Raw genomic sequence first — 12,620 nt, 5'->3', positions numbered from 1 at the left:
TCATTTTTTTTTATTAAGAGATTTTTCTATTCATTTTATATATCAACCTCAGATTCTCCTGTCCTCCCTCCTCCAACATCCAACCTTCCTCCCAACCCACCCCCGATTCCCACATCCTCCAAGACAAGTTCTCCCATGGGGAGTCAGCAGAGTCTGGTACATTCAGTTGAGGCAGGTTGAAGCCCCTTCTCCCTGCACCAAGTCTCCACAAAGTGTCCCAGCATAGGCCCTAGGATTCAAAAAGCCAGCTCATGCACTAGGGATAGGCCCTGGTCCCACTGCTTGGGAGCCTCCTAAATAGTTCAAGCTAAACAACTGTCTCACTTATCCAGAGGGCTTAGTCCATTACCATGGGGGCTCCTCAGCTATTGGTTCACAGTTCATGTGTTTCTGCTAGTTTGGCTATTTGTCTCTCAACTTTTTCCAATCATGGTCTTGATATCTCTTGCTCATAGAATCCCTCCTCTCTCTCGTTGATTGAACTCCTGGTGCTCCACCTGGGACCCAGCCATGGATCTCTGCATCTGCTTCCATCAGTCACTGGATGATGGTTCTATCATGACAGTTAGGGTATTCAGCCATTCAATCACCAGAGTAGGTCAGCTCAGGCACCCTCTGGACCATTGCCAGTAGACTATGGTGGAGTCATCTTTGTGGATTCCTGGGGAAGAATGGATAAAGAAAATGTGGTACATATACACAATGGAGTAGTACTCAGCAGAGAAAAAACAATGACGTCATGAGATTTGTAGGCAAATGGATGGAACTAGAAAATATCCTGAGTGAGGTAACCCAGACTCAGAAAAACAAACATGGTATGTACTCACTCATAATTGGGTATTAGATGTAAAGCAAAGGATAACCAGACCACAACCCATAACTCCAGGAAGGCTAGCTAGTAAGGAGGACCCTAAGAAAGACACAGGGATCTCCCAGTGACAGAGAAATGGATGAGATCTACATGAGCAAACTGGACATGGAGGTGGGCGGGTAATGGAGGACAAGGGTTGGTGGAAAGAGAACTTAGGGTGTGGGAGATTCAAGTTGGATCAGGAACAGAGTGGGAGAACAGGAAAGAGATACCATGATAAATGAAGGAAGATAGATTTCTAATGACTTTGAAAAATAGTGTTAGTGTTAATCATCCTTCCACATTTTCCCTCCTCTACTCTGTCCCTACACCCCCACTTCACTCTTCCTGTTTCATTAATCCCCTTTAACCATTCCAGCCATTGCACTCTCTCTCTCTCTTCCCTTGAGAGCCCATTTCATTGTCATTAAATAATTTATTGATCTCAATGGTATTCCAAATAAAGCACAAATATCTGAAGATTCAAAGTTAACATCTACAGAAGAGAAAGAACATGTGCCATTTGTCTTTTGGGGCCTGGTTACCAACTCCACCCATTTACCTGTAAATTTCATAATTTTAGTTTTTGATAGTTGAGTAATAATCCATTGTGTAAATGCACAACACTTTCATTATCCACTCATTACCTGGTGGACATCTAAACTGTTTCTACTTCCTGGTTGTTGTAAACCGAGAACCAATGAACATAGAGATGAGCAGATATCTCTGTATTAAGATGTAAAGGCCTTTGAGTATGTTCCCCTCAAGAGTGAGATTTTTGGATCTTGTGGTGGATCAATCTTCAGCATTTTGAGGAAGCTCCACACTGATTTCCATAGTGGCTTTTCAAGTTTGCATTTTTTCCCTGGAATGAATAGTGTTGCTTTCCCGCCATATCCACACTAACATTTGTTGTCATGGCCTGGTGTTTTGCTTTGTTTTGGTTTTGCTTTATCTTAGATATTCTGCCTGGGGCCAGATGAAATTACAGATTAGTTTTAATTTGCATTTTCTTGATAGCTAAGGCTATGAAAAATTAAAAAAAAATAATCTTTTGAGAATGATCTGTTTAGTTTCATGTCTCATTTGTTAACTGAGTTGTTTATTTGCTTGTTTATGTGTATGCATACATGCGTGGGAGTAGTCTGTGTACCCTAGTGCATTTGTGGAGGTCAAAAACAACTTTTTGAAGTCAGTTTACTCCTTCCTCCTATAGATGTGTTCCAGGAATGGGACTTAGGTCACTAAACTTGCACAGCAATGGGTGTTACCTGCTGAGCCACCTTGCTGGCCCTGTGCATTTTCTAATAAATTAGGTAACATCAAGGATCATTTGTGGGGCTAGCAAGATGGGTCAGCAGGTAAAAGCACCTGCTGCCAAGTTGGAAGGCCTGAGTTCTATCCCCAGGACTGACATGGTGAAAGTAAAAAGAAGAAATGGGGCCTGCAATGGTACCCTGACCTCCAGTCATGCACTATATACCACACAAAGCCTACACGTGCATACATGTCTTCACACATAAAAATTAATTCAAATGTAGCAAATATTTCAGAAAACAATTCACGATCCAAAATTATTCCCAATTCTGTAACTGTTGATGGCAGTTATTCTGTAGTATAGCATCTCTTTCAATAGTGAGAGAAGATGGCATAATAAAAACAAAGAATAAGATGAAAATCAGCACTTCAACTGTCTTACCCAATATCAGTTAACTTTGACTGACCCATTAGAGGATACACAAACACCAAATATTTTTAAAAATCTGGAATCTGAACTTGACAGTCACGGTGTGTGCTCTGCATTTTCAGCCAGTTGTACAAAGAGAGAAGAATCAGGGAACTTTTCCACGTCATGTAAGAAAGACCCATAAGGGCTGGCAAGATAGGTCAGTAGGCCAAGGTGCTTTCCTCCAGGACTGACAGCTTGAGTGTGGGTTCCAGAACTTACGCAGTAGAAGGATAGAACTGACTTCACTGAGTTGTCCTCTGACTTCCGTATGAGTGACATGGCACCCTACTCTTCCAGTAAATCAATTAAAAGCATAATTACAAAATATTTCTAAATGGAAGCACATTGCAGGAGTGCCCTGCATCAACAGTAACCACGGGGATGAAGACAGTGATAAATACAGCACAATTGCCTGAACTTCCACAGAAGGCAGTGGAGTCCAAGTTCACTGGGAGAAGGTGGAGGGGCAGCCCCACGCACAGGAAGCAGATGGGCTTTTCTCTCCTTAAGAGGAAGACTGGATAACTTGATTAGATTTTTTTTCCTTTTACTCATGTTTTAACAGGAAATTATTTCAAATGGGATTTTAAATTAAAAGAAATATTTCTGAACCACTGATATCAAGAATAAACCAGATAAAAGTAACACAATTATTTCCAGTACAGAGGATGGTAGAACTAAAAGTCCATCAATTATTTTTTCCTCTATTCAATACTGAAGGATGTAACTTTTCTCTTCTGAGATTATGCAGCCAACTCATTTCAAAAGGCCATTTAAGAGCAAGATTGGATTCCTTTTTGGAAGGAAGAACAGAAATACCAATAGCAGCCTATGATCTCAAATAACAGACTAAAGCCTAAGAAAGAACATGGCGTGAATTTTTCAATTTTTGTTCTCGTACTGAATTCACATTTCCAAAGAGGAACAATTCAGCTCCTTCTATACCTTGTAGCTATTTGAAAGTTATGAGTCCTTTTTATAGGTCTGTAAATACTGTTGTTATTATTATTATATTCTCCACTTCTCTGGAGTTCTGTGGTGTTCATAACCACAGCATAGTTTTACATGGTTAGGAAATATTAATCACTTTAATAGCAATGATTACCCTGTGATTGGTTTTCAGACTGGTGTAGTGGTAAGTTTCTTCCATCTGGCTGGTCCGCAAGGTCCTGCCTGAATCTGTGGTCCTGTACCCGCTTATGAAATATTCATTCAGAGGTTTAATATTATTTACAAACTGTATGGCCTATGGCAGGCTCCCTGTTACCTAGCTCTTCCATCTTAAATTAACCCATTTCTATTAATCTATGTTTTGCCATGTGGCCTCGGCTTTATTGGTCTGCTGTCATCTTGCTGCTCCTTGTGCAGCGGCTATACATCTTTACCTACTCTCCTTTCTTCTCTCCATATCTGCTTGGATTTTTCACCTGCCTCTAAGCTGTCTTGTCATAAGCTAAAACAGCTTTATTTATTAGCCAATGGGAGCAACACATAGTCACAGCATACAGAAAAACATCCCACAGCAGACTGGCATGCATGTATAAACACAGGTGTGCACACATGTAAGTGAGCTACTTTGTTAGTTTAGAATCTCCTGGGTCTTAATGAAAAACATTCCATTAGGAGGATATTGCTCTACAGCTAGTGATCAGAAGAGAAGGACATAGGAGACAGGAAAGAGAGAGAGAAGAGTGGAGAAATGAAGGGGTAGAGATAGGAAGAGGAAGGAGAAAGAGGGGGGCAGGGGTATGGAGGAAGCGGGACAGGAGGGGAGGTTGGGGACAGTCTTTCAATATATACTGTCTTCAACTATGTCCAGCTTCCTAAATTTCCATCACCCTGATCTCTCACATATCATCAGCACTAGATGAACCCATGGGTGAGTCTGAATCCTCATGATCTAGTCACCAGGCCAAAATACTTGAGGAAAACAAATTTTAAAAAGGAAAGATTTATTTTTCTCACAGGTTTAGAGGCTTATAAATGAAGACCCATGGTGTTTCTGACTCCTGTTTCTGGAGTATTGTAAGAAGATAAGACATGGTAGGTGGGAGTATGTGATGTGCAGAGTTGCTGTTTGCCTCATGTCTGTGGTGTGTGACTTTTCCTAGAGAGGCATGAACATGTAACCACTCATCCCAGATACAGAACTAAGACAAATCAAAGTGATTCCATTAAAGTCCAACTTGGAAAAAGCCATAAGTATTATAGTAATACAAAGCATTGCTTATAGGAGCATGGTTGAAAAGGAATTGGCATATACAAAGGGCATCCCAGCACTCCATGAACAAGATTAGCGTCTCCTCTTCCCAGCAGTCCCTACTGCTTAGAAAATCTTGGGGAGGAAAGAAGCTTCTGAGTCTTTCAATTTTCAGGGACTTTCTGTGCTGCTTGAGTTGTTTACTTGCAAACTCTTAAAGTTTCACACTCAAGGATGTGAAGCTTCAGTTTGGAACTTCTGAGTACCAGTGAGCCCTCCTCCAAGATGAAATGTTTTCATTTTGGAGGCTATTGTTAGAAGACAAATAGATAGAAGGGCCTGAAATGAGAGATGAAAGAGCAGGGAAATGGAAGTGTAGGAAGAATAAGAGACCGAGGCAGAGCAAGGGGGTCAGGAAAAGAGGGGGAAGGGGTAGAAGAGTGGAGAGCGAAGGAAGGAACAGGGAAAGAGTGGAAGAGAGAGGGCTGCATGAAAGGAGGAATGGATGGGGAAGAGTAGTAAAGGGAAGAGGAGGAGAGGGGAAAGCATGGAGTGAAGGAAGAGTGTGAGGGTAAGAGGGGAAGATGGGGATGGGATATAATCCCAGAGGGAGTCACTGAAGATCTATGTTTTCAACTTAGTCTTACCTCTAAGTTTCCAACACCCCTGGTTGGTCACATACCACATTATAAACCCAGCACTAAATGAATCCACAGGTGAGGTTGGATTCCTCATGATCCAATCACTTCCCCAAAGCTCCTCCTCTGACCTCTGCTGCCCTGGCTATCACTCTTTCAGCATATGAGCACTTAGGACATATTTTTGATCTAGCCATAGCAGATCCCTTATACTTAAACACTAAATAGTTCAAGAGATTTATGTTTAAACAAACTTACTGAGTAAGTAAATATTTACGAGAATATTTACAAGAAGTAAATATTCAATTTTAGCAAAGATTTTTATGATATTGGGGTAATTTAAAGGCCCTGCACTGCTGGGTGGAAGAAGACTGAGTGAGGAGATGCTTCTAGCTGCCATGAGGAGAAGCATGGTGTAAGATACAGGTAAGCCATGAGCCATGTGACAACTTATAGATCAATAAAAATGGGTTAATTTAAGATATAAGAACAGATAGCAAGAAGCCTGCCATGGCCATACAGTTTATAAGTAATATAAGTCTCTGTGTGTTTACTTGGGGGATGCGAGTGGGAGAGATTTGTCCCAACTGCCGGCAGGCTGGGACACCAGAAAACTTCAGCTACACTCCACTGAGGTTATTAAGGGAGAAACTTGGCCTGACAGAGTGATATGCAATAGAATATTTGTTTGTTTGCTATGAGCCACCCTGCAGCATTTACTTGGAGTGACTGATGTACCTGAATAAAGTCTAAGATTCTCTGCTGTAAATTAGCTTTAGAGTTAAGCTACTGAGACAAACATTGAAATGAATGAAACACTAAGCACTTTTGAGGTAATTCTCCTCCCGTCTGATTGTAACATAAATTCTTGAAGTATTTGGTTTTAATATGTGTAGCTGATTTTTTCCTGTGTTCTGCCTGGCCTGCAGTCAGGACAAATCTCTCTCACCCACCAGTCCCACAGCCAAGTTACCAAGCCACATGGCTAAATATTAATAAGAATTATGGGTTAATTTAAGTGTAAGAGCTAGTCAATAGTTAGCCTGAGCTAATGACCGAGCAGTTTTAATTAATATAAGCCTCTGTGTGTTTACTTGGGTCTGAGCGGCTGTGACTGGGCAGGACACAGGAAAACTTTCAGTTACAAAAATGAGTTTATAAGTGTTTCCTGTTTCCTTTTTTAAAAAATTACTCATTTTTGCAACAGTGTGCATGCATGAGTATGTACGTATGTATGTTGTTAGAAACAAGAAAGATCTTGATGTTATACAAAAGAACAAATGAAGAAAGTGAAAGTAGCTTAGTAAGGCATTTCTTTTTGTAAAAAATGGTGTGTAAGACAAAATAATGTACAAAAAAGGCAATATGAGGCAGAATGTCTACAGAAATACCACTGAGTTTGTTTTGTGCTGGCCATCTATAGCTGGACATGATGCCTACCCTCAAGCATAATTGTATGCCCAATGGGACTCCACTGGAGAAAATTGAATTTTTTCCTTTACAATGTATCAATTAAAGATAGCTTCTTGGTTAGAGATGGGACCTCATCTCTGCTTCCTCATCTCTGCACTGGGACACTCTGTACCTTAAACTTGTGCAGGCCCTGTGCATGCTGACACATCCTCTTTAAATTGATATACACATCTGTCCTGTTGTATAATCCATCCCCTCTAACAATTACAATACCTTTTCTTTCACATAGCTTCCTAGGTCCCGACAGGGAGGAATTTAGTGAAGACAACCCATTTAGAACTGAGTGCTCCAATATTCTCCATTCTCTGCACATTATCTAATTAGAGATCCCTGTGTTAGTTCCCATTAACTGCAAGAGGAAGCTTCTCTATCGCTAGTCCATGGGTGGAGCAGAATCTTGTTAGGAGTCATGTTATTGCTGTTCCTTTAACAGAACAATAATATTAACTCAAAATTGTTATTATTTTATCGTGACTTGTATTCTTTGTACATGGTCCTGAGTTCCAGGTAAATACACAATATACTTTGAACATATTTCCCTCATGACACCTAGGCTTCTATTTCTCTCCCTTCTTCTTCCTCACATTTGTTCCTTTCATTCACTTGGATAGTAAGTACCATTTTATGTTTATACACATAGGATCTTAAGTATCTATATAAAATTCAGGCTCCGTGTATAAAAGAAGGCTTGTGAAATTGACTTTCTGAGACTGATCTACTGTGCTTATTATAATCATCTGTGGAGAATACTGGTTGCCAAAGGTGGGTGGATACAGTCAATGAGAGGAAGGTAATGGGGTCCATGAGACCTTGGTGATGAATCTTCTGTATCTTGACTCATACAAGTGTTATCATCAATGGCATAGACCTAAACACACACGGAAATGAATACAAGCACACATAGTGAAGTCAACAAGGGGCATGGGACTTACCAGTTCAGTCCTTTGCTCTGCTCTTATTTAGGAAAATGGTATTTTTCCATGGAGAGAAGATGATTGAAGGGTGTGTAGGACCTTCATGCAATAGCTTTCCACTAGAATTGCATATGAACCTGCAGTTACATAAAAAATACATGTTAGACAACAGATTGCTAAAACTTTAGTAAAGACAGAATATGAAAAACTATTCAAATGTGGTGTTACTGAATTTCAGAAAAACAAAAGATTCAATTATCATTAACATTTACCAATAATTTCACTTACTTCCAGAATTTCATACATATATGCAATTTCTGACAAATTGTGATACAGTGTGCACTAATCTTATCTGTAATAGTGACTTGCATTGGGAGAATTCTGTTCTCAATAACACCAAACTATTAGCAGTAAATCCAATAGGATCGTAAATAAACTACATGAGAAATAAAAAATAGAATACTCCAAATATAAGAAAATGTGAGAGTACTAAATTGTCCCCAGCATCAATATCGAAAAATTTAAAAGGATTTCAGATGCTGTGTGTGTGTGTGTGTGTGTGTGTGTGTGTGTGTGTGTGTGTACATAAAGACAAATAAAGATTCTTAGCTGAGAAGGGTCAAGTACGGTTTGTTTTTTTAATGTAAAAAGACATGTTTGAAGGGGCTTGAAAGGTGACTCAGGAGTTAAGAGTCCTTGTTGACCTTCCAGAAGACCCAAGTTCAGCTCTGGGCAACCACTTGTAACTCCACCTGCCAGCTGATCATATATCCTCTTCTGGCCCTTGTAGACACCTGAACACATGTGCATACTCACACATAAATAAAAATAACAATATATTTAAAGAAGGAAAGGACATGCTTGAGAATTACTAACCTTTGTTTTGAATATTTGAATAATGATTTAAACAAAAGTTTGTATATTGTATATACATAAATACCTTTGCACACATGTGCATACATGTGTATATTTATGTGTATAATTTTATCATCCTAAAAGGCACAGTAAGCAAAGTCTGTAAAACTTGTACGGAGGTAGAGTACTTGCATGTGTTGTGAGAGTCCCTGGGTTCAAACCCCCAGTGATGCAAAAGATATAGAGTGTTGGGTTTTTTAGAGTGTCTGACCAATTTGAATTCTTGTAGGCAATGACAATCAATCTGTTGCTGAGGCTTTCTTTGGCATCTTGGTCAAGATAATCTCTAGGTCTCTCTGAAATCCCTCAGCATCCTGTATCCTTACTCCCCTTCTATCACAGGCTTTGTTTTGTAAATATAAGTCCCTCTGAATAGACAGGTCTCCTGCTTCCACCAATACTTGTCATTTGAAACCTTTTGTTAGAATTCAGGAAGTTTGATATCTTTAGAGGTATTTTGATTTATATGTGTTTATGTGTGTATATCTCATGTATGCAAGTGCTCATAGAGGTCAGCAGAGGGCATCAGATTCTCTGTAGCTAGAATTACAGGAAGTCTTGAACTCTCCAATGTGGGTGCTAAGAACCAAACTTGAGTCCTCTGGACAAGCAGTGCTCTTAACTGCTGAGCTCTCTCTCTCTCTCTCTAGCCCCAAGAAAGTTCAAATTTTGACCTTTCTGATTCCTCAGTAAACAATCAGATGCATGTCTTTGTCTACATATTCTTTTCACATCTGCATATAATCATGTCTAGTGATAAAGTAGAAATCAGATAACTGATATTTTTTTAAAAGTTATCTTGGCAGTCATAGTGTTGGTTAATGGATACATTGTACTGTGTTTAAAATAAGTGACTGTGCCACATACTGCAGAGAAGCCATGGCAAGCTCTTGGTATAGTAAATGCTGAACTTTTAAAAGATAAAATCGAATGAGATTAGTACATATCTTTGACATTTTGTTTTCAGTCAGAGGGAAGGTCATAGCTAAAAGGTCACTAAGAAGAATATACTCATTCACAAACAAACAATGCTACTGTTTTTCAAGAAAGTGACAAATTGCTTTATATAGTTGCTTGAATATAAAGGGGTGTTACAAACACAGCTTTGTAATTCAAGCCATAGTCTTCCATTTGTGGGTTTTGTAATGTAAAAAGAAAATCAAACCATGCTCATCTTCCAGAGGTTAATGTGCAATACTTGTTTTCTTTGTAGCTTTTCATTCTTTGAACTTGGCATTCAAGAATATGATTCGCTTAGCATTTGCTAGGTAGTAATTGTGTGGGAGAATTTTGTATTCATTCTATTTATTTGAGTTGTGTTGGGTTAGAAAGCCCTCTTTTAACTATGAAGTGCCCCCACCTCTCTCATATTTAGCTTCTTACAAAAAGGCTAAGTTTACAGTTAAATAGCATGAAAAGTGAGGAATGAATTATGATTAAAGATGCAAAAGTGGTTCTTTTTCTTGGCGGTTTTTATAGTGTGTGTGTGTCAATGCATATCTTAGGATAGATCTATTAAATTGATGTCAAGTTAAAACAATTTCATATTAAAACTCTATGATTATTTAAAAAGTTTAGGCCAGGTATGGTATTGTGCTCCTAGCGTGTTACTGCATGGGAGTTGGAGGCAAGATGATCAGGAATTCAATGTCAGTCTCCATTTCATAAGATCCTTTCTTTCAAAACAAAATCAAGTGTCCAGAAACAATCTTAGAGTGTCAAAATCTATTTCAAATGCTCAATTTAGATTGATGTCTAGTTAGTGTATATTTCAAAGCAAAATATTTTAAATCTTATATCTTAATCTTGTAAGAAAAACAACACAAAACGTTCCTGACTTTGTATTTCTTTCCATTTCAGATGAGCTAACAAATTCTTCAGAAACAAGATTGTCACTAGAGGAGCTTTTGGGGAAAGGATTTGGACTTCATAATCCAGAAGCTCGGTGGATCAACGGTAGGTGTAAAACTTTTCATGTATTCTGTTAGTTTTGAATTCTGTTAAACTAAAATAAAATAAAATGATGCTTGAAGAGAATGTACTGGTATAACTCTTCGAGATTCACAAATGTCTTATTTAATCAGCTGAGAACCAGTTTCTCAGCAATGTATCACTACAGCTACAGCTGTCTCCTACATCTAAAACTGAATGTGGTGTATCTGCTATTCTTTGTCCTTTTCTCTTCACCAGAAATGAAACTCCTTCAGCTTTCCTTAAACCAAAGTTTAGTATTAAAATAAGAAAATAAAACAGAACCGCTATGTGTGGTAACTTGAGCATTTGTTTGTCTTAATGGATGCTAATAAGAGGAGTTACTAGCTAAACTAACCAGGAAGAAATGTATTTGTGAGGATAGTTGCAAGTATTCTGTTTATGTGTATGTATGTGTCTGTGTGCATATGTGTGTCCAATTTGAGTGAGCTAATTGCCGCAAGTGAACAGAGTTAACTCAATTAATTGTTGACATTACTTTCTTTAGATGTAATGCTTCAATTTATTTTTGCCTGGAGATGATTTCTAGCCAGGAAGAAATGTATTTGTGAGGATAGTTGCAAGTCTTGTGTGTGTGTGTGTGTCCAGTTTGTCTGAGTGTGCAAATCATCTCAAGTGGAAAGAGTTAATTGTTGACATTACTTTGAGATGTAATACTTCATTTATTTTTTACCAGGAGATCATTTCTATGACATAAAGATGATCTTATTAATGATCCATTTCTTCTCAAAATTTCTAACAAACCTTCAAAATGGCTACTCTAAATGTGTAGAAATATTTTCATTGAGATGTTTAGACATTGGGTTTGTTTGTATTATATGATGCTCTTACTTGCAAGTTCTTTATAATAAAGTCTTAATAATAATTAATTTCTAGATACTATTAAAAGAATATACCTTAACTCATGAGGGCAAGGATCAAATCAAACTTGTTTATCTGATCTTATGATAATTCCTGGAAATAAAGAAGAACATGGATGTGTCTTTTAAATAAATGAATGAATGAATGCCTTTAATTGACACCTACTGTCATTTCTTTCCTGAACATATGTCAGTTAATATTGGTTGGAATGCCTTTGTGTCCTGGTGTTTGTATTATAGATAGAGACTACAATGCAGGGATTTTTCATAATATATTTATGCATTTTCCTTTGTAATTGTTCATAAATTTGAGACCAGTTGTCTAAAGAAGTTAACCATTTCTCTATGGTCATATATGTTATATAGTTTTATCACAAATGAGTATATTGTTAAATATGGCTAATAAAATACCTATTATCAAGGACTGTTCTGATGCACAGGTCTCCCACTGATCATTATTCCCAGTATGTTGTTGCAGTTTTGTAAACTGTCCATATAATTGTCAACACATGTTTTGATCAAAGGAGCTGATAAAAGGGATGATTGTAGAATTACTTAAACATTAGCAACATTGCAAATTATTAGATTTGAAATGATGGCTCATCCTCCTTTCTATTAACCATGATTGATTTTGAACTAAACTGTAGACATTGTTATAGTCAGACTTTAGAATGAAAGAAAAAATTATGGCCTTTAACCCCCTTCTCAACTAGCTTGTACTGTTTAAACATGTACCTACTTTTGTGTACAGTTGACACTGTGGTATCATAACACCTAAGGAAAACAAACATCTCAGCAAAGATCTACATGCTAGATTGAAATACACTTACTATCTAGGATGTAAATTTTGCTTTTATACTGCTCAATGTTTGAAAATTGTATATTTAGTGTTAATTGTTTTTTAGCATTTCCTTTACCATCCTTGATAAAGTTGATCTTAAGATGATATGTGGGGGCAACTCTGCAGGGTAAAACCCCAGATATGACATTCTAATCCATTAGAGAAATAATGTCTATACAAGGATTTGATATCAAAGCAATTCTTGAAG

General features: G+C 37.9%; 1 protein-coding gene across 3 annotated transcripts in view; it reads left to right on the top strand.

The window, feature by feature from the left end:
* Positions 1-12,620, top strand: part of Dpp10 (dipeptidyl peptidase like 10) — a 725,523-nt gene that overhangs the window by 168,140 nt on the left and 544,763 nt on the right. For all 3 annotated transcript variants that reach the window (XM_052736764.1, XM_052736765.1, XM_052736766.1), the window contains one exon: positions 10,580-10,675. In XM_052736764.1, coding sequence (XP_052592724.1) covers positions 10,580-10,675 — 96 coding nt within the window. The remainder of the gene's footprint in view (positions 1-10,579; positions 10,676-12,620) is intronic.

The sequence above is a fragment of the Peromyscus californicus genome, unplaced genomic scaffold (genome assembly GCF_007827085.1).
Source record: "Peromyscus californicus insignis strain IS unplaced genomic scaffold, ASM782708v3 Scaffold_14__1_contigs__length_90479793_seg_2, whole genome shotgun sequence".
Lineage (NCBI taxonomy): Eukaryota > Metazoa > Chordata > Mammalia > Rodentia > Cricetidae > Peromyscus > Peromyscus californicus.
Note: the sequence above shows the minus strand (reverse complement) of the source record. Positions and strands in the feature narration are given on the sequence as shown.